The sequence below is a fragment of the Gorilla gorilla genome, chromosome 3 (assembly GCF_029281585.2).
Source record: "Gorilla gorilla gorilla isolate KB3781 chromosome 3, NHGRI_mGorGor1-v2.1_pri, whole genome shotgun sequence".
Classification (NCBI taxonomy): Eukaryota; Metazoa; Chordata; class Mammalia; order Primates; family Hominidae; genus Gorilla; species Gorilla gorilla.
Genome location: NC_073227.2, coordinates 169,458,472 through 169,480,868, shown reverse-complemented (window position 1 = coordinate 169,480,868; position 22,397 = coordinate 169,458,472). Strand labels below are relative to the sequence as shown.

Here is a 22,397-nt window from a genome sequence, read left to right as displayed (position 1 = left end):
TATATATATATATATATATATATAATTTTTTTTTTTTTTGAGTCGGAGTTTCGCTTTAGCTGCCCAGGCTGAAGTGCAATGGCACGATCTCGGCTCACCACAACCTCCGCCTCCCAGGTTCATGCAATTCTCCTGCCTCAGCCTCCCGAGTAGTTGGGATTACAGGCATGTACCACCACGCCTGGCTAATTTTGCAGTTTTAGTAGAGATGGGGTTTCTCCATGTTGGTCAGGCTTGTCTCAAATTCCCGACTTCAGGTGATCTGCCTGCCTCAGCCTCCCAAAGTGCTGGGATTATAGGTGTGAGCCACCATGCCCGGCAAGAAATTTTTTAAAGTACTAAACTAGGTTTATTTCTAAACATGTCTACTTGTTTTGATAAAATATTAAGGTCTAGTTATAACTAGCACTAAATACTTCAAAATAGCTTATAGTTTAAATATTTAAGAACTGACATGTCATATACCTTCCATATAGAAAGTGTTCATTTTAAACATTTTAAACACGGATATTCAATGTCAAAATGTACATATTAATAAAACTATATAGTACTCTGTGAAAAACTATCAGCATTGAAAGATTTGCACCTGGTTAGAGGAAGGGATAGCTAACCTTGACTTTTACTAAAACTGCACGTCTTTTGAAAAAAAAAAAAATCCCAAGAAGCAATTCAAAAATGCTTCATATTGAAAGAGCTAATAGATGAGCAACCCCAAAAGGATTAGAGAACACAAATGCAATATAATAAAAATATCATTTGATATAAGAATGCATAAACTCTCCACTGTGCCAGTTAGATGAAGTAGGAAATACTCAGCTGCCTTACTTGGGACAAACTCAAAAGTTGGATTAGGTCTTCGAAATGAGCAGATGACCTATGAATAAGAGGATTCAGTAGGCTTCTCTAATATTATACCATTACCCCTACTTCTCTTGGAACAAAAATCACTCGATTTGGGGAGACTATAGGTGAAAGGGAAATTTGAAACTTGCAGATATTTAGTTTTAGTTTGCTTTGTAATGCATTACCCATGGCAAATTTACCTCTATCTTTAGGAATAAAGATGACATCTGTCATGAAGCTTCTTACATTTTTTGTTTGCTGCTTCCAGTGTCATATATCTGACATGTGATAACCTCCCTCTATTAACTCTAATGTTAGGGAGGAGGTTTTATTCACTTTGGCTATCTACATGGCTATTCTTAACCTAGAATTATAGTGTCTCTTCCTGACACTGAACACACATTTTAAGAATTATCTTTTTAAATTATCTTTCTTATGTATACTTAGGCATCAGAAAATTAATTTTTGTTTTGTTTTGTTTTTGAGACAGGGTCTTACTCTGTTGCCCAGGCTGGAGTACGGTGGTGCGATTATGGCTTACTGCAGCCTCAACCTCCTAGGCTCAATCTATCCTCCTGCCTCAACTGCCCAAGTAGCTGGGACTATAGGTGCGTGTCACCACACTCAACTAATTTTTTAAACTATTTTTTAGAGACAGGGTCTTGCTATGTTGCCCGGGTTGAGAAAATTAAAATATAAAAATTCAAGCAGACTCGTTTTATGTGGATACCTTATTGCCTGCCGCAATGCATTAATAACATTTTATATCACAGTAAGTTTTTTTATGGCTAAAGATTAAATCCTGAAGCATTTTTTTGCAATCATCTTTGCTAGAGTTTAAAAAATAGTGTTGACAAAGATGTTGTCTTAGTTGCTACTGACAGCTGTTAAAATGCTGCTAAAAATATAGTGCCAACTACTGAAAAGCTAACTGCTCCTGTGAAGTCCTAATGAGAAATTCTAAATGAGTGTTTCACCAAGTTCAACAGAGACTTCCATTTCCCACACCTGACCCACTGGATTGTCTCACTTTTTTTGTGGTTGTTACTGTACATAATATTGCAGAAACAGCTTCAAGGCATAATTTTAATGGGCACACAAATCATGCAATTATTTATGTAAGATTAGCACAGTTATTTAAAGGTGACGAATTTCTTGTACTAAACCAAGAATATATGAAAAAAAGAGGAGAAATTGAAAATGTCTTTATTTTTATTAAAATATACTGCTCTAAGTTCCTCCCCTTTTTCAACTACTGTACATTATTTCTAAATTTAGAACATCAGTGTAGGCACAGTGAAATCTGATTTGCTTCTAATAATATGGCATACTAATTGTGATGCATGTGCTGTTTGGTGCTCTGTCATCTCAAAATCTGGCCATAAAAATGTATTAAGTTTGCATATTTTCTATTTAAAATGACTACAGATGGAATTAAGGTAGCCAGATGAATAAATAATAAGGTAAACAAATACAGAAATTAATGAATAATCAAAGCTAATACAAATATTCCAAGTAGTCTAGAAAATTGAGTTTGGGCTATTTTGGATATTAACAAAAACCCTGATATGTTTTGTATTTATCTTCTGGTCTACAATTTCTTATTTACTTGCAGTGTTTATAAACTGTAACATGTGTGCTTTGCAATAAACAAAGAAGAAGTTTTATCTTATATTATTCCTCTATTCATCTTCTCTCTCCAAAACTCCCCTCCTTTCTCTTTCTGACTCTCCCTGTCTTTCTCAACTCTTTCCAACAGCTGGTAAGAGACTGAAAAAAAAAATCCCAGCTTTTTAGAAAGAAAGAAAAAAAAATGCCAGCATGGCTAGGCTTATTAATGAAGTTAACTAGGACCAAATGCTTAGCCTTTAACTTTTAAAAATTATTGAATATGATTAAATTATATGATACCTATTGGTCTTTACTTTCTTGTCAGTAAATAGATAATGGAGAAGTACATAATACATTTCAACATATACATGTTCAATTTTTTTTTTTTTGGCTTATAATTTTACAGCTTAACTCCATGGCTTTCCCCCCACCCCTCAGTGTCAGCTGTTGAAGGAATGGATTCGGAGCAGAGAACTAAGGGGTGGCTCTGCTAAAGCTGAAATAGAGAGCTAGGGAGGATTTTTTCCAACACAAACTTAGATGATATTAGGCTTTGTATCTGAAGTTACATAATAGAGGATGTGATGTCACACATGTAAATTGCAAATGCTGAGTCGTGCACTTTAGTGGCAAACCTCAGGGAGTTTGACATTAATGGGATGGGGGAGGGAGGTGTCCCGAGGTTCAGTGACTGTGAATAGAGGGAGAGCAATTGTCAAAAGGGAGATGTCTGATGCTGCTTCAAGCTTTCAGCTATTTGGCAGCTACATAGGAGACGAAGTTAACGTCCTTTTCCGTGCGATAATTCTCCTTTCTTTTTATTTTTCTTGAAAAAATTTCTATCCTTTTGCAAGGAAAAAATACACTTACATAAAAAGACGAAAGCAACAAACTTTGTTAAGAGACATCTCCGAAAACAACTAAATATTGACATTTACTAGGCACACATATTTCTGAGTTGATCGGGCTCTCTATGAATGGGCATTGGAATGAAGAGTATTCCTAACCATCTAAAAACCCATCTTCTTTGAAGAGATCCCTCTGAGGCATCACTTGTGGGGTGATTCCAAGCAAAACCAGTGTCACCTTCTCTTCAGATGACGGAGACTCAGATCTTATCCCAAAGTTGTTCACTTTTCAGGGTGTCACAGGACCACCTTTTGTCTCATAGTCAGCAGAGGAAAATATAAAAGTGGTTTACCCAGGGGAAACTTAATCATTCAAATATTTGGGCAAATGTTTAAAGACTCAGATATCAAAAAACAAATAAAGCTTTGCCTATTAATAATTGCAAGATCCCCTAACATCTCTCCCAAGGGGTAAGATAAGCTGATACTGTAAATAAGGGCAAATGGACTCCCCACAAGCTATTTTGTGAAAAAGTTTCAAAAGAATATCCATATCTGCTTAAAAATTCAATCTTAGCTTTGTAATACCAAACTGTTTTAAAAGCAGGGAAGATGAAAATTTGAGAACAGTTTGTGTGTGTGTGTGTATGTGTGTGTGTGTATGTATAAAATGGACAAAAGAAACACAGGGAGAAATCTTATAAATTTCTAAAATGTTGCAGTTATAATAACCCCACTGTACACCCTAATTTGATCAAATTGTCCTTAATTGAAATCATTGATTAAAATAGTGGTGGGAGTACCTAGCTTAAGAATTGTTATAGAAAGTCATTTTGTAAAGGGGGAAACAATAATCAATGCCCAATTTGTAAGTTTTGGAAACAATTTACATTATATAGGTTACCTTAAGTGGGGGGGTTCTTTTTATCCAACATTGTGTTATGAAAAATTTCAAACACACAAAAAAGCTGAAGGAATTTTACAGTGAACACCTGTATACTTAGCACTTATATTCTACTATTAATATTGCACTATCAACATGCTTTATCACATATCTATCCATCCTTCTGTCCATTTTATCAATCCACCAATGTTGCTGCATTTTATTTTTGATGCACTCATTTCCAAATTAGTTTGCAGACATCAGTACACTTCCAAATGGTTCTTTTTAAAACTCACTGAATGTTATTTTTCAAAATATCTGATACGTAAATATTTTCTTGATCACCATCTTAAGATATACCTTAAGAATGCAGTAAATATGAACCTAGAAGCCTTTCCTACAAATAAGAAAAGCCAAAAGGTTGTTTTACTAGAGGCCAAAATGTTACCTTGAGCCAGCTAAGAACCGAGTCGTGCCAAAACTGTGTAGGTGATGGAGGCAATGGGAAGCTCGCTGTCAGGACAGTGGGAATGTGGAAGGAGAAAGGCAGTGATTGTTTTAACAGGGCACCTCGGTGTTTAACACGGGTCTATGTGGGAAGGGATTAGCAACTTTCACAGCTATTTAGGAATAAAACGGGAAAGAACCCAAAGAAGGGCGGGGGTGGAAGGGGGCAATAGAGCCTGCAGAAAAAGGAGTGTTAAGCCAGAAAAGGGGTGTGTGTGTGGTCAGTTCGTGGGGTTTAACTGAGTCAAAAGGGACCACAGCAGGGGAGCCGGTAAGTGGTAGTGACACTCACACTTCTCCCCCCTCCCAAGCCCCCAATCTTCCATCTAAGGGTGTGTGTAACGGTGCGGGGGAAGAGTCTGGGGCAGAAGCGTACCTCGCACACGCGCGTGAACACGCGCGCACACACATGCACACGCATACATATCTCCTGACGTGGTGATCTCCGCGGCCGGGGTGGGGGCGTGGGACTCCAGGGAGGCTCCGCAGTGGGGCAGCGGGCGCGGGAGAATCCCGGGATCCGGGTTCACCCATCCATCCTCTGTCCCCCGCCGCGTGCCCGCGTGCCGCCGGCCGCCCGCCTGCCGGGCCCAGTCGCCCCCCTTTCACTTTCGCGTCTGCGTAGGTGTCTGCCCGAGCGGGCGCGAGGGCGCGGGGGCGCGCCAGGAGACGCGGGGGCGCGCGGCGCGCCGCGAGCGGAGGAGGAGGGGTCCCGGTGCTCGGCCCCTTCCTCGGCTTGCCCCGCTGAGCCGCCTCCGCGGGCGTCTGAGCCGCCGTCAGAGCGACGGGACCGGTCGCGACCGCCGCGCCCCAGCCAGCTCCCCGCACGCCTCCGCGCACAGACGCCCGCTCCCTCCTCGGCGCCCCCCCACGGCGGGGGTGGGGCAGAGGCGCGGCGAGCCCGAGAGGGGCGGGGAGAGGAGCAGCCTAGCGGGGTGGGCAGCCAAGGAGCAGGAAAAGAAAACTTTTCCCTCCCGCCCCCCGCGCAAGGTCCCCAGCCCTCGCCTCCCCCCGCAGGTGGGAACTGCACCTGAGGCCGGGCGCGAGGTCAGGGCCGCACTTTGGAGGGCTGCGGGCAGGGCTGAAGGGGGTGCGTGCATTTGGGCTCAGTTTTCCTTTGGCCTCCAGGTTGTCAGTGGCCGTAGTGGGAGGGCGGCCGCCGGCGCCCCTGCCTGTTTCCCACCCGCGGGTGGCCGGACGCGGTGCCGCCTCCTCCCGCTCGTGAGGGTGTGACCCGGGGAGGGGGGCGCAGGCTCCCCCTGCGACCGCCCCCTCACACACGCGCTCGGCCGCCCGAGCTGTCACCGGCCACCCAGGGCCCGGGGAGGGGGCTCGGAGAGTGGCGCTGCGGAGCGGCGGGCGCGGGATCCTCCTGCCGGACTTCCCGGCTCCCAGGGACGCCGCTGTCAACGCCGAGCGGACGCGCAGCCCCGGGAGAGGGGCCCGCCAGAGGCCCGGCCGCCGCCGCTGGGGGCGGGCGGGCGCCCGCGTCCCCCTCTGCGCGATTTGGCGCCGCTGCCTCGTCGCCTCTTGTAGGGTAACAGCACTATTGCTCTACCCACCGTCAGCAGGGCGACTGCCACTGCCGGGATTATCATCCTCTCCATCCTCACCGCCGATCAGCCAATATTGGACTTGCTGGTGGCGGCGGCAGCAGCGGCGGCGGGAGTCTAGCCGTTCCCCTTCCCCCGCCCCAGCCTCCCCACCATGTCCTAGAAAAGGTGAGTGCAGCGACAGTCACTTTGCGCTGACAGCGGCGAGAGGGGGCCCGGAGAGCGCAGGGGCGGCCCCGGGCAAGGCAGGTTGCGCGCCCAGGGCAGAGGGCGCGGGTTGGCGAGCGGAGGTGGGATGCGGGCAGGAGACGAGTTGCCCGCTGGCGGCCCTGGGGCAAGGGTGCTGAGTGGCGGGCGAGTGATCGCGGCGGCTGCCCCTGCACGGTTCTAACCTAGATTTTGCAAGAAGCTGAGATCCAGGGCAAGACCGGCCCTCCTTAAAGGAGATAAAAACTTAGTAAAAGAGACACGTCCATTCCTTTAATAATGAATAATTCGGCAACGCTTGCGGAGCCGCCGCCGCCTCGCGTGCCCAGGCTCTAGGTCCGGGACTCCCCTTGCTCCCGCCCGCCGCCCGCGCTCTGCCGGCGTGCGATCGATGCCCAGTTCGCTGGGCCGGGAGAGTGCGCGTGACGGTGGGCCCCGCGGGAAAGTTGGGACGCTCGGCGGGGACTCCTGGCTGCGGGGACGCCGGGGGCAGCTCCACGCTGGGGACCGAGGGGCATTAGAGTCTGGGGTCAGGACCAGCTCGCGGCGCTGCCGCTGTTGCCCCTATCTCCAGGGAGTTCCTGACTGGAGCGGCTGAGAGTTCAAGTCAGCCCTGGGTTAGGGGTCCGGAATCCCGAAGCTTAACTAACTGTTAAGGAGAGGAGGGGCCTTTGGGCACAGGGTGTCCCCCGGTCCCCCGCCTCGGGCTTTGGCGGGCGCGAAGCGAGGGTGAGGCGGGAGGCCGCACAGCTGCCGCCGCCGGGCTGCGGGTCGCCGAGGGCCGGGGGACCAGATTTAGGTGTATACGTCACTGATGCTGACTCCGGGCCAGCGGGGAGCCTAAAACGGGTCCTTATATGAGAAGCCTAAAAGTCCTTAGAAATCAAAGTTAGGAACCCCATCCTTTTGCTTAGTAACTGCAGCATTTGGGTGGGCGGGAGGAGAATCGAGGAGGGGGCGGTTGGAGGGAAACCGAAATTTCTTCATGCAGACAACCGATCCTTAGAAAACAGTTAGGTTCCTTCCCCCCTCCTGTCTGTTTCTCCCACTTATGTGACCCACCCCCTCCACCCATTATAACGTGAATATCCTCGATGGTAAGCTTGCTTTCAAATTGAACTAGTGGAAAAATCCAATACTAAAGTAGTAAGTACAGTGACAAAATTATAAGGAAGTAGAGGAGCAGCTCTTGACCCTGCCACTTCTTTCATTTTTCTTTCTCTTTCTTTTTTCTTTTTCTTTTTTCTTTTTTTTTTTTTTTTTTTGGTGTTAGGGGTCTAAGGGATGGGAGGAAAGCTGTGTTTAAAGGGTTTTTCCAGCACGGTTAAAACAACTAAATTCAAATCGAGTGAACGTGATCGTCTTGCTCGCTGGCAGCGAAGGCTGCTGCTGCTCTGCTGAGAGGTAACTCTGGAGACAGTGGAAAGGGGCTGGGAGAGGAACCTCGAGGGTCGGGTGAAGCCCACCCAGAGTCCTCCCCGCGCGCGGACGCTGTTGGGCGGCGCCAGGGTCTGGGCTGCAGCTCACCTGGAGCTGCAGGTGGAGAGCGTGAGGGGACGACACTTTGACTGCTCGCGGAAAAACCGACTTCTTCCGCGTCACCACATTTTCACATCTCTCCAGATATTCTGGGGTCGGTCAGAAGGAGAGCAGGGTGGACGTAAGCAAGTTTGGGGCGGCCGAGCGATGGGGGTGGGGGCAGCGTGCGGAGGCCGCCTGATGTAGCCACCGCCCGGCACCCCAAGCTCCCGCCGCGGCTGCGGCTTTAAGGAAGCTGCCGAGTCCAGGCTGTGTCGCAGCAACTTTGTATCAGTCATGTCGCCCGCCTGGTGACTGACAGCCTGGATTGCCCAATAAGAAGCCCGCCTGACCCGTGCGGCGTGGAGCCTTGCTTCTCTTCGGGCCAATAGGAAGGGTTCAGGGGGGCGGGTTAGCAACCTGAACTTTATCTGGACATGTGACCCGCTTTTAAAAGGGCCAGCCCTCCAGCTGGCCCACTCCCCCTCCGGGCTTTCGCCCGCCTTCTCTCCCTCCCTTTTTTGCCCGCCCTGGCCCTGCCCCTGCCCCTGCCCCCTCCCCCTCCTCTCAGCCCCTCCGCGCCCGGGGTGTCATTGGGCCCGGGAGACGGGAGCCAACTTCAGGCTGCTCAGAGGAAGCCCGTGCAGTCAGTCACCTGGGTGCAAGAGCGTTGCTGCCTCGGGCTCTCCCGCTGCAGGGAGAGCGGCACTCGCTGGCCTGGATGTGGTTGGATTTAGGGGGGCTCCGCAGCAGGGGTTTCGTGGCGGTGGCAAGCGCTGCAACAGGTAGACGGCGAGAGACGGACCCCGGCCGAGGCAGGTGTGTAGGGGCGCGCGGCGGGGCACCGCTTGCCCTGCTCGGCGTGCGGCCGCGGCGCGGGAGCGTGCACTTTGCAGGGAGAAGTGGCTGCGTAATCCGGAGGCACAGTCAGTATGGTGCTGTGTGCTTGTTGTTTTGTTTTGGTTTTCCACTTTTCTCCCCCTTTGGCCGCCAGAGGACTATTTTGGGAAAGTTTGGCCACTTTGAATAAATGCCCTCTAACTAGCAGCTTTTAACTGCCTTTGGCAGTGGGAGGTCTGCCACCCTTCCCTTTACCCAAGGATGAAATTCGGATCATTTTCCCTGTACAATTTTTAAAGGACGTTTGAATAATATTTCTTTCCTTTATCAATTGCGGAAGCTCCCAAATCTCAGCTGGAGGTGTAGCGCATAAGGGCAGTTGAAGGAGATATAGATCCTAATAGATCCTGTATAAAAGGGGCTCTGGAAATTCGTGCATTTCCCGTTCGCTAGCATTCGCGAAACTCTTGAGACAGGCTACGCTTCCTATGGCATCAGTTGGAATTTTAAGGGCAAGGGAGAAGGGGACGAAGCTTCTTTTGGTGGCATCCTTACTCTGCTACTGAATTTTAGGTGCGTGGCTTTGCCTACTCAATTTAAAAAGACCAGGTTTAAATAATAATGGTTTATGGCACCATCAGTTTTAATTATTTATTATGACATAGGAGTTAGGAAAACTTTTGATAGCAGACGAGCTTTTGAAACCGCCGAATTTTAAAGGCACCAAATTGCTTCCTAACATTTTGTATTGCCATTTCTCTAGGTGCTGTTATTGATGATATTTACATAGTAATGATAACAGCATTCTCCATCTGTGAAGTCCTGCTGTGAAGTTTAAATTTTATGTTTGACATCGTGGCAGCTATCATGGAAAAGCTTGAGAGGAGAAGTTTTAAAAAATAATTTAAAGTGGAGCTTTTTCCTTTAAGGGAGGCATAGTTTTGTTTGGCGATTTTTGGAAAGATCAGGTGGCTCGGTAAATTAGGTGAGTGAATAGAAATCAGGTGTGCTCAGTTCTAACTGGTTCTCCCGCTCTCTTAGGTGACCTTGGGCAGATTTCTATCATTTACCTCATCTATAAAAGAGAGGAACATAATAGTTATGTAGTGGGGAATGACAAAAAATAGTTACATATAGTGAACTTTTACAACTATGCAGTCTATAGATGATTGTGAGATTCTTAAGCTTTAGTCTTTAAAGTGCCATCTTATAGTCAAATAAATATAAAAAATGATGCCTTTTCTATCATTTCCATCATGATGAGATTGGGTTTTGGGGGTTACTAAAAGTGAAAGTGTTTCCAGATAAAATACAAATTCGCAAGGATCTTTGTTAATATTCCCGAAAAAAGTACTTCTTTATGGAAAAGGGCAATTTAACACAGACTGTAAAACGTAAAACTTTAAGGTTTTCCTTTGTGAAAACAGCATTTCTTTTGTGTTTGAGAGCATATGTATGGCTTAAAGTAGCACCTCCACCAGTGCTTTTCCTTTAGTGAATTTTTTTTTATGTTTCGGGGCGAGGTCCATTTGCATGAAAATTAAAAGTTCATAATGTTTTTTGCATTTGTCCTAAGAGAATCTTTGGTATGGTTTCCATTGTGAGGCAGGCAAGCCTGATTTTTGTTAGTTAGATTTGTACACCTCTATCTGCTTCATTTTATACTTTAGTAACATAAGCTTTTTCTTTATCCTCTAGATATTAAGTTCTATGAGGATCATATTCATCGACTAGTATTTTCAGTATTCACTAGTAAGTACAGGTTGACTGAAATTCTGCTCAAGCCATGGTCATTGTGCCAGTTGCAAAAAGATAACCTCTGTTTCCTGGATGACATAGTAAATAAATTCCTAACTGGACCCATTTGTTTACAGAAAAGACTTATTAAAATACCAGGGAGACTCAACAGAAAATATTTCAATAATGCTATTTGAAAAATATCTGATCTTAAAAAAATGTTTGCGTAGAAGCCGTGCAGATGCTAGATGTCTTGTATTCTTTTGTGTTTGACTATTGCCAATCTGTATTGTTTCCTTTGTTGAGAGGTGCATTAGGTTGGCAGATGAGAATACCTTAAACAAAGTAATTTAGATTTCAGCAAAGCCTTTTGCAAATTCCTTAATGAGACTCCTGTCAATAATGTGGTGAAACACAGCCTATTTTATGTTATTAAGGAAGTTCAAGGTTAGCCAAACAGGACTTGGAAAGTTGTGATCAGCTGTATGATGTTAGCTGGTAAGGTGCTACCTTGTCCAGGGCTTTAAGACTGTCTTTGGTACCCATCATCTCCAGTATAGATTCTCTTCAGGTCTTCCGTAGCCTCACAAATGTGGGATATGGTTCTTGCTTTAGGGCAGAGTGCCGAAAAGTGCAGAATCTTAGTAGATGTTCTTTGAGAAAAAGGTGGAGTGCTCAAATTATTTGAGGAATGCTGGATTAAAAAGTAAACAGAATCTCCCAGAGGCTTTGATATGCAAATTTATATAGGGAAATTTCAAAAAAGCCAAGAGTGGACTGCCCTTCCCAAAAGACAATTTGGAGAATGGGTTTTGGAGAGGGGTCTGGGTGGGGGTCCCCTTCAGACACGGGACAGAGAGCCCTCTTGACTATGACCAGGAAGAGAATGAGGCTGTGTGAGTGACGCAATGTGCCAGTGAAGGCCTTCAGGTAAAGCTGTTGAGACAAGAGTAACTTCCAGGCCTCTGGTTAGATGGTGGTGCAGTTTGCCAAGAGAGCGAATGTGAATTTGGGGGTGTGTGGGGGGAGGGATGTGCAGAAAGTGTTCAGTTTTGAATACAAATAGACATATTTATTGTGTTGTTTAACGGATTTGGATCTGAACCATTTATACCTTAGCTATATAGTCATTCATCTTTAGTATGGGGAAGACAAAATATTCTTAGGTAGAAATAGAAGCAGCATATAATATTTACTGCTATTTTTCAATACAAAGCTATGACTAAATGGTTTTTTAGTAAAGCATAAAAGGCCAGTCTTAGCTATTTGGATCCCAATTCACTGTTTTTTAGTTTAGTTTTCTATCAGCTTTTACTTGGCTTTCATCCACACCAAACTTTTTGGCTGGAATTACTATTAATAGATAACTACCTCAACCTTTGTAATTTTATTTTCTACTGTTTTGTGATTGATTTTTGATTAGGAATTCATAGGATGTTCTTTAAGTGAAAATGTACTACATAATTGGTAGATTTTAATGTTTGGAAATTGAGTATTGATATTATAATAGTTGAAAATTTTTTCAATGTATCCACTTGGGATACTGTAGTGAAATTGATCATTTCTGCCCTTTCGGAAGGTAAACTCTAGCGTAAAACACAGAAAAGTAAGAGGTAATTATAATACTTGGACAATTTGGACATTAAATTTCTTCATAGGGCTTTGTGCTATCTAATGCAAATTTATTTATGAGTCCAGCTAAGATTTATCTAATGCAAATTTATTTAGTAGCATTATTTTTCAATGTTAATACATATTCTGTAACAAAAGGACTTCGTGTTTTTTGTTTTTTTTTTAAACGAAGGGAAGGTAGGCAGGGTGGAGATAGTGACAAAGAGGGGAAAGGATGAGAGGCCAAAAATAAAACTTGTATATAGAATGGCAGAAACAGCATCTTTTAGATCAGGACTTTTATTGGGCCATAGATTGTTTACAGACTTTGAAATGTTTGAAAAATGCATAATACAGATTTTAGGAGTTTTAAAATACTAAAATGTAAAAATAAAATTTTACTGTGAGTGAGTTAATTTCCTTTAAGATATGTTTCTTTAGAGTGGTGGTTGTCAGCCAAGGGTGATTTTGCCCCCCCATGGGCATTTGGTAATGTCTGGAGACATTTTCAGTTGTCACAACTGGGGAGGTGGAATGCTACTGGCATCTAGTGGGTAGGGGTTAGGGATACTGCTAAACGCCTTAACAGTGTATTGGGCAGACCTCCACAACTAAGAATTATCAGGCCCAAAATGTCAATGTGCCAAGATTGAGAAACTGTGTAGAGAGAGTCTTGCGATCAAATTGCAGCTCCAACACTTGGTTGTGTGTCTGGTGCCTCAGTTTCTACACTTGTATTATTTGGATAATACTTTTATCAGTCATTCAGGGTTGTGTGTAAGGATAAATGAATTAATATATGCAAGAAGCTTGCAATACTGCATTAAATTATATGGGTAAGAATTATATCAATATAGCCTATTATGAAGATTCTGTCTGTGAAGTAAATTGATCTATAGAGTGCATGGATATGGTTATATATCTGAAACAACCTTGTGGGTTGCTTGAGGATGGGGATTGTGTCTCTTTTGTTTATCACTGCCTATTCACTGACTGGTCTAAGGCCAAGGGTGTAGCAGGCACTTGGTAAATATTGTTGAATGAATGAATGAATGCTTAAATTTTCAGGGCTCCTCTCAAAAGTCGCCACTTACCATTGAGAGTAAACATTTCTGGTTGTTGGCAGTCGTTCTAGCAGAGGTACCACTGGTACCATGCACAGGTCAGGGTGCATGTCAAAGTCCTTGCCAGTACTGAAATACAGAGAAGACACCAGACATTCCTGAGTTGTCATACAGCCCTTCTGAGATATGGACCATCTTTATCAGAATGTATAGTTCTTTTTCAGAACTGACATTAAATTATCTTCATCACTAATCTAAAGAGAGTCTTACTTTTAAAAAAATCAAAAATTATTTTTCCTATGATAATTCACTTGATATGTTTATGTTTGGAAAGAGGAACTTTAATTACATTTCCATATTGTTTTTAACAAGGCCATGTATTAAATATGGAAGGCAGCTTCTATATGATCCAAAGACTCCAAAGGCATTGGAGTCAAAAGATTTAGATTTAAACCCAACTTTGTCACCATGTCTTTGACTTTGGGCAAGCCACCCACTTCACTAAGTCCTCAGTTTCCTTTTTTTGCCTGCCTTAATAATTCCCAGGATTACTTTGAATATCTAATAAGTTAACATTTGTAAATATTTTTTGCAGACTCTAAAGACTGTATTATAGCAAACGTTACTTTTATTTAGATCCAAAACAGTTTTATATGATCGCTTCTCTTGTTCTGACATCTCGACAAGCTGTAGTCAATACTCTGTCAGCATCCAAAAAGGTAACAGTTTTAAATTAGCTAGAAATGTTGCTCATAATAAGTAGAATATGTTTTGTGGCTTAGTAAATGCAATTTTAGAATGTCTTTTAGAGTAATATTGCTATAACTGACTCTAATTTTTTAATGTAAATTTATTTGTTAGCGATGGAGACCAAAGGCTACCACAGTCTCCCTGAAGGTCTAGATATGGAAAGACGGTGGGGTCAAGTTTCTCAGGCTGTGGAGCATTCTTCCCTGGGACCTACAGAGAGGACCGATGAGAATAACTACATGGAGATTGTCAACGTAAGCTGTGTTTCCGGTGCTATTCCAAACAACAGTACTCAAGGAAGCAGCAAAGAAAAACACGAACTACTCCCTTGCCTTCAGCAAGACAATAATCGGCCTGGGATTTTAACATCTGATATTAAAACTGAGCTGGAATCTAAGGAACTTTCAGCAACTGTAGCTGAGTCCATGGGTTTATATATGGATTCTGTAAGAGATGCTGACTATTCCTATGAGCAGCAGAACCAACAAGGAAGCATGAGTCCAGCTAAGATTTATCAGAATGTTGAACAGCTGGTGAAATTTTACAAAGGAAATGGCCATCGTCCTTCCACTCTAAGTTGTGTGAACAGGCCCTTGAGATCATTTATGTCTGACTCTGGGAGCTCCGTGAATGGTGGCCTCATGCGCGCCATTGTTAAAAGCCCTATCATGTGTCATGAGAAAAGCCCGTCTGTTTGCAGCCCTCTGAACATGACATCTTCGGTTTGCAGTCCTGCTGGAATCAACTCTGTGTCCTCCACCACAGCCAGCTTTGGCAATTTTCCAGTGCACAGCCCAATCACCCAGGGAACTCCTCTGACATGCTCCCCTAATGTTGAAAATCGAGGCTCCAGGTCGCACAGCCCTGCACATGCTAGCAATGTGGGCTCTCCTCTCTCAAGTCCGTTAAGTAGCATGAAATCCTCAATTTCCAGCCCTCCAAGTCACTGCAGTGTAAAATCTCCAGTCTCCAGTCCCAATAATGTCACTCTGAGATCCTCTGTGTCTAGCCCTGCAAATATTAACAGCTCAAGGTGCTCTGTTTCCAGCCCTTCCAACACTAATAACAGATCCACGCTTTCCAGTCCGGCAGCCAGTACTGTGGGATCTATCTGTAGCCCTGTAAACAATGCCTTCAGCTACACTGCTTCTGGCACCTCTGCTGGATCCAGTACATTGCGGGATGTGGTTCCCAGTCCAGACACACAGGAGAAAGGTGCTCAAGAGGTCCCTTTTCCTAAGACTGAGGAAGTAGAGAGTGCCATCTCAAATGGTGTGACTGGCCAGCTTAATATCGTCCAGTACATAAAACCAGAACCAGATGGAGCTTTTAGCAGCTCATGTCTAGGAGGAAATAGCAAAATAAATTCGGATTCTTCATTCTCAGTACCAATAAAGCAAGAATCAACCAAGCATTCGTGTTCAGGCACCTCTTTTAAAGGGAATCCAACAGTAAACCCGTTTCCATTTATGGATGGCTCATATTTTTCCTTTATGGATGATAAAGACTATTATTCTCTATCAGGAATTTTAGGACCACCTGTGCCCGGCTTTGATGGTAACTGTGAAGGCAGCGGATTCCCAGTGGGTATTAAACAAGAACCAGATGACGGGAGCTATTACCCAGAGGCCAGCATCCCTTCCTCTGCTATTGTTGGGGTGAATTCAGGTGGACAGTCCTTCCACTACAGGATTGGTGCTCAAGGTACAATATCTTTATCACGATCGGCTAGAGACCAATCTTTCCAACACCTGAGTTCCTTTCCTCCTGTCAATACTTTAGTGGAGTCATGGAAATCACACGGCGACCTGTCGTCTAGAAGAAGTGATGGGTATCCGGTCTTAGAATACATTCCAGAAAATGTATCAAGGTAAGTTGGTTTTCTCCATTTTTTTGGAAGTCATGGCTTTATACATGTTGAAGGTTAGCATTATCTTTACAGTCGATAAATTTAAACACATTTCAGATTACTGTTTTAAGGATGGTCATATGTTGCTCCCCTTTGCATGTTGATATAATGTTATTTTTTTGAAGTAGAGGGAAAAAGCATTCTTAAAATGTCTTAGAAAATATCTGCATTGATTTTGAAGGGGCATATGTAGGTGTCCCCCACTCCCCATTGCCTGTTTTAGGTGTTCGGAAAATTTATGTTTTACTGCCAGTTACTATGTAAATACAGTAATTTAGCAGACTAGTACTAGATTTTTTTTCCTTTAGCTGTTTGCCGGTTTACTAAAATTGCTTTAAGTTAGTTTATTTGTGGTCTTAGTCCTTTTTTTATTATGGCTTTCTTTATTAATCATCACTTCATCGGTTGTGAAAACTAAAATTGGATCCTGTATCTGTTACCCACAGGCTTCCCTCCCTTCTGCCCTTTTCTAGGTAGGTTAATTATATGAAAGTTGTGGTTTTTCAATACAAATAAATCATTTCCTTAACTGTTGAGAGCTTTTAAAGACTCAGCATATCTAAAATTACTAAGTGGACAATCTTGCTTTCTTACTTATATTGGAAGTGAAATATGTCACTGCAGTTTTGAATTGGTATATTTATAACTTTTCAGATCTGCAAGAAGACATATTTTATTTACTGTAAAATATCTCTTGGCTTTCCTTGTTGCAGATAGCATGTTGTATATATTTAGAAAAAACAAGGAAGAGGTTTTAGATATGACTATAAAGGGTGGTTCTAAGTTATACAGTGAATACTTGGATTGGACTTTGCTTCAGTACTGTTTTTATTACATGGTTGTGATAAATTGTTCCTTTATGGACTATGTAAAGAATAGATTTCCTTGGTATAGTTCATTCCTTTGGCATCCAGAACTATGTGGATAGTTTCCTTTATTTCATTAAAAATTATTTTGTGGGGAATATGTCCATCCCATTAACAGGATATAGGGTTTACATGTATTGCTGTGGCTTTCTCTTATTCTATTTTTTTCCAAACCAAAAGCAAAAACTTTATGTATTCTTTTCATTGTCATTGCCTCAAACCTTGCTTTTCTTGCTTATGGAAGCAAACATTTCATAAAGGATACATTTTTATAGTTTCCCCACAGCATGAACTATTTAATCATATTCTAATACTGTCTCTTAAATTATAAGCTCTAACACAAGTCATGAGACAGCATGGCTGCCATCAGAACCAAACTGAGCATGTGTTTTACTGCTAGTGCTTTGCTTTACTTTTAGAGAAGGACGTTTTTTCATGTGTTGTGAATATTTTTGTAAATGATGTTTTTAGTGAGGTGATATGAGGTAGTATAGCCTGGTAGTTAACAGCATAACTGGTTGAAATCCCAACTCTGCTACTTAATTGTTTAGTTTTCTCAACTGTATAAGGGGATTAAATAGTACCCATCTCAAAGATAGTTAAGACAATTTAAATGAGTTAATTTATGAGAAATACTTTGAATTCCTTCCAATATGTTAGTATGCATTGTATATGTTTTGCTATTATGAAATGGTTTTATAATTTTTAGTTTTCATATTTTTAGTTTTCTTTTTCTTCATTGTATGAAATTCCACAGAATCTTATAAAGAAATACTTAAAATATTTAAGCACTTGTTAAAGTAAATATTTGATAATCTCTTATAATTAAACTCATATTTTAAAAATGATTATGCACTATACCGTTGTTATTACAGTTCTATTTATGCTTTTTTATTTTTGAAAACTATTGCTTTGAGTAATGACGTTTCTGGTAGAAATATTACAGATGCAGTAAGCTCAAATGATTGTCTCTTATGTTTGTTCTATATCCCTATTTCTACTATTTTAAATGTAGTTTTCATGCTCCATTCAAGAAGCCCTCCTGATGGTCCAATGACCCATGCATAGCCTTAGACATGTTAGTATGAATTAGTGACCTTGAGCCTATCATGCATTCATAGGCACAGGAAGCATTGTCTTGTGTCTCCTCTTGAGTATTCCAAAATTCCTTATGTATTTGTTAATACAGTCAACAGGGATTCATTCTGCTTATATACATACTAGTTTTGTGCCAGCTAAATTTCCTAAAAACTTTAAAGCTTTAACGTGATTTGATATCTCTTATAGATTAATGATTCTTTACGGCTTTTCTTGGTGAATACTATCCAAACCTATTTGTTTTGCTGATTATCAGAGTAAAAGCTCAAGGAACAGAGGAAATTTAGTTGTTTTTCTAGAGTTCAGTCTACATGTTGTAATATTTAATTTAACCTTGTCCAAGTATCATCCTTAGTCTCTTATTTTGAACAAAAACCCCAACCTTTTTGCCTATTTCTTCAAATATGATGATAACTCATTTCAGGGAATGTTGAATAGGTTAATGAATTAAATATCATAAAGGATCAAGGCAGTGTATACTGCTTCTAGGTTTAATAGTATCCTTCATCATTAGGTTGAAACTTGAACTACCGTATTTTCTGGTAGATGTCAAATCGTGGTTTGAGGGTTCCTGAGACCTTTTCAAGGAAGTTCACACAGTCAGAAATCATGCTTTGTTAAAATATCCACTCAAAATGGAACACAGACCAATGGATTTTGATATAATCTTGTATGAAAAGTTCACTGATGTTGTTTCAGATTCCACATTGAAATTAACCTTTAAGGAACTATTCAGTGTTACTTTTCAGTATAGTATCAAAGATTCATATCTACAATTATCTGAAATGACCATTAAAATATTCTTCCCCTTTCCCAACAACATATCTATATGAGACGAGATTTTCTTTATGTACTTGAAGAAAAACATAGCACCACACGTAGCAATGAAAATCCAGCAGTCTTCTATTAAGTGTGACAGTAGTCTTGCAAAAATGTTAAACAGTGCCACTCTTCTCACTAAGGATTTTTGTTTGGGGAAATATTGTTTCATAAACAGTTTTCATATTGTTTATGTTAATATGCAATCACTTATTTTTAAATGATTTTAAAACATTTGTTTTAATTTTTAATTTAAACTAATTTAATATTAGTTTTAATTTTTAATTTAAATAATTTAATTTTAATTTTAATTTCCAATACAGTAGCAATGACTGTAACTCACATAAACAAATGCTCTTTGGGATCCTTCATACTTTTTAAGAATGAAAAGGAGTTCTGAGATCCAGAAGCTGAGAACTGCTGGTCTGTTTCTCTTCTATACACCCTTTGGAGGTTAATGAAGAAAGAAGATATTACATTATTTGTATTAGTGTTACTGAATATTATTTTGAGGGAGGAGTGTTCTATTCAAATAGGAAAAATGATTCTTGCTCAGGTTAATTTTTTAAACTGACAGAAATGAGTAATGGCTGTGAGGTGTGTGTTGTCTTTATTTCAGTCTGTGGGCATTCGGTGAGAGTGGTGACGAAAGTCATCTGTTAATAATTTCCAGTGAATGGATTGTCTGAGCACCAAATTGTAAAGTAAATGATGACAAAGCTAAATGTAAAGCCCTTAGAATGGACGCCGGACCTAGTTGTGTCAGGTGGATTAGAACTCCCCTGTCTGCTTGGACATCAACAAAACCGCTCTGAGCCTCAGTTTCTTCATTTTGAAGTGATTAAGTTGAACTAATCATTTTGCTGATCACTAATACGCCCCAAGAGCTGCCAGTGTAATTTCCTTTGAAGAATCAAAATAGAGTATCCTTTAACATACTTGCTAATCTAGTTTCAAGTATTTTGTATTCTCAAGTCTAGTTTCATGGTTTTCAGGGTAGTCTGGGGAGAAAAATATCATTTCCATTTACCATTTTACAGTAAAAATGAGGAGGGGCGATCTATGATTTTACTCGAAAAGAGGAGCAGTTGTGTTTTTTTAAAACCAGATTTAAAGAAAAAATAAACTCTGAAACTTACTATGAATTCCTTGTTCTTCTTATTTACACAATTCCTCATGGAAACAGGGCATTTCTGTTGACATAACACTGGCTGTTTATGGTGATAGTCATAGTCACTTTGATAGCATCATAACACAGGGCTAACATTGACTTAGACTTTTAAATGTAAAGTTTACTATTTCAAAGGGCATATTCTGGAGGTTACAAGAACAGTAATTAGGATTTATCTTAATATGTGCTGATTTTTTTTTCATGATAGAATGAAACAGTTTAGTAAATAACCTATATTTATTCTTTTATTTTTCAATTGCCCCTGAAGTTTCCTTGAAACTCACATTATATGACAAACCAAACATCAGAATTCGGGGAGTTTGTGACAAAGTTTGCCCTTTTACTAAACTTTCAGAATAAACAGTTGAGATGTAAATATTTCCATGTAATGCAACGTCTGAAAGAATGGTGGGGTGTGTGTCTGAGAGAGAGAGAGTGTATTGGTGCTTACTCTAATACATAAATCCATTACAGCATTGCTTAGGTCATTTGGGAATGAAAACATGTAACTTTCTTTTACTTATTATTTGTCTCATAATATTTTGATTTTGAAATTGCTAATGTACCTAGAATTTCACCAGGTAAATATTTTAAATATTTTTGTAAATTATTTTAAAATGAGAGTTGTTTCTCCTGATATTCATTTTTCATTCACTTATATTTCTGGGAAGAGTGGTGATAATAAAAAAATTAAGTGTTTTATAATACACAAATCACTATGTACAGTGTACTTTTGTGAGTTTCATTTTTAAACATCACAAATATCGTAGGTTTATATGTCAGTATGTCTGCCTCTTATCATCTAAAATATTGGTTTATTATTTACATCATACTTTAAAAATGATGCTGAGATAAAAGCCATGGTTTCAGTTAGATAACCTCAAATTATTCCACTTAATGCAGTTTTCATACCGGTGACATACTACGGACTTAGACTTTTGAATGTAAAGTTCTTACTATGGAGATATTACTTATAGATTTGATATTCCATGTTGCCTTTTGCAATATTGAAATTCTAGGTGTGTCTGACCTTTTCTGTCCTTGGAATGTTAGAGTAATAGCAGATGTTATATTGATCACCACTAATTTAGGAGCAACACTTTGCTTCTCTTCATACTTTGATGTCATTATGTTTTTCTGCAAAGTAATACTTTTTTCTTCACTTTCAGCTGTTGCTTTAGTTTTGTACTGTTCATTTGCTGATAAAAATTTACCCCCACTGCTAAATAATATATCATTTTGTTTCGTTTACTAAATTCAAATTGAGAGAAAAATATTAGCTTCTTGATTACATTTAAATATAGCCATTAACTTGGATATCTTTGATGACATTCCAACATTTATTAATGAAAACCGAGGAAAAATAAAAGCATGTTAAATGGATAGCGTCTTCATTTTAAACATTAGGGTCTCTGGTTTTAAACTTGTGAAGTATAGGATTTGTTTTTAGTTTTAAGAGTTTTATTTTGTTCCTTATATAGTAAGGTAGTGATGAAGTTAAAATGTAATTACATATGAGCACTTGTTAATTTATGCTCTAGAAACTTCTGGATTTATGATTGTTAGTGGTATGGCTAAGGCCAAAATTTTTATGTAGAAAAGTGGTGGAAATTGTTTGTATTTTGTGCTAGAAATAGAAAACCGTAGTTTAAGGAAGGAAACAGGACAAACAAAAAGTAATTTGAATGCTTAAAAAGTTAATACCTTAGGGAGGGAGTATGAGATAATAGCTGGCCATCTGGATTCGTAACTGTGGCTATGACTTAATTTCATTTCTGATGAATACTTCATTGGTGTGTAATGAATATTCACCTTATATATTAGGAGTTTTTGAGATAAATGTATGAAAACTCTGATATGAAACTGAAATTTGGCTCGTAAGTGGCAAAATTGACTTTAGATATTCTGGCAGGGAGAGGTTATATGGGCAAGTCTTGGAAAATGGGGAGGTGGGGGATGATCAGAGTTGGTATTTACACTTAGCATTGAAAATCTTGCAGGGACTGGGGAGTGGGTACTTACTGGAGGAGGGAGCTCTGTGAGCAAAATCCTGGAGATGGGGAGAAAACACTGAGTGTGGTTGAGCCGCGTGGTAGGCTGTGATGTCGGGGTTGGGGGTGAGAAAACCTGGAAGAGGCTAGTTGGAACTAGAAAGGAGTTGAATTTGAAACTTGCACTAAGAAATTTGTACTTAATTTGGTAGGTAGTGAGTTGTCATGGAAATATTGGAGCAGGACATGGCAGGAGAGGAAGTGCACTTGGGAAACCTTATTGGGCAGCGTGTTTGTAAGGTGGATTGGAGTATAAAGAGCCTTGTTAAGAAATTATTTCAGCTGTGTAGAAGGATGAGAGCTAGGCTCTCTGGAGTAAAGATGTTGGGGGTAATAGAAGGGGACAGGTTTGAGATATTACAGAAAAAGCCTATGTAAGCATCTTTTTTATAAAAATTGATTTTGAAATAATCACAAATTTACAAAAAAGAAAGTATAGAGAACTCCTAGCATCAAGGACATTCACTTACATAATGAGAATATAACCATTAAAATCCAGAAATTAGTATGG

General features: G+C 41.1%; 1 protein-coding gene and 1 long non-coding RNA gene across 6 annotated transcripts in view; one reads left to right on the top strand and one right to left on the bottom strand.

Annotated features, from left to right (window-relative positions):
• The window catches only part of LOC134758366 (uncharacterized), a 461,884-nt gene extending 456,402 nt beyond the window's left edge, over positions 1-5,482 (bottom strand). The window contains exon 1 of the long non-coding RNA XR_010133523.1: positions 5,069-5,482. This is a non-coding gene — a long non-coding RNA (uncharacterized lncRNA). The remainder of the gene's footprint in view (positions 1-5,068) is intronic.
• Positions 5,483-5,614: 132 nt separating this feature from the next.
• Positions 5,615-22,397, top strand: part of NR3C2 (nuclear receptor subfamily 3 group C member 2) — a 358,063-nt gene continuing 341,280 nt past the window's right edge. The window contains exons 1-2 of one of the 5 annotated variants that reach the window (XM_055384928.2): positions 5,615-6,413; positions 14,084-15,842. In XM_055384928.2, the coding sequence (XP_055240903.1) occupies positions 14,086-15,842 (1,757 nt within the window). In that variant the 5' untranslated portion in view covers positions 5,615-6,413; positions 14,084-14,085. Of the gene's footprint in view, positions 6,414-8,352; positions 9,384-14,083; positions 15,843-22,397 lie in introns of those variants that run through there. The other 4 variants (XM_063705598.1, XM_019025951.4, XM_055384930.2 and 1 more) reach the window with 4 other exon arrangements.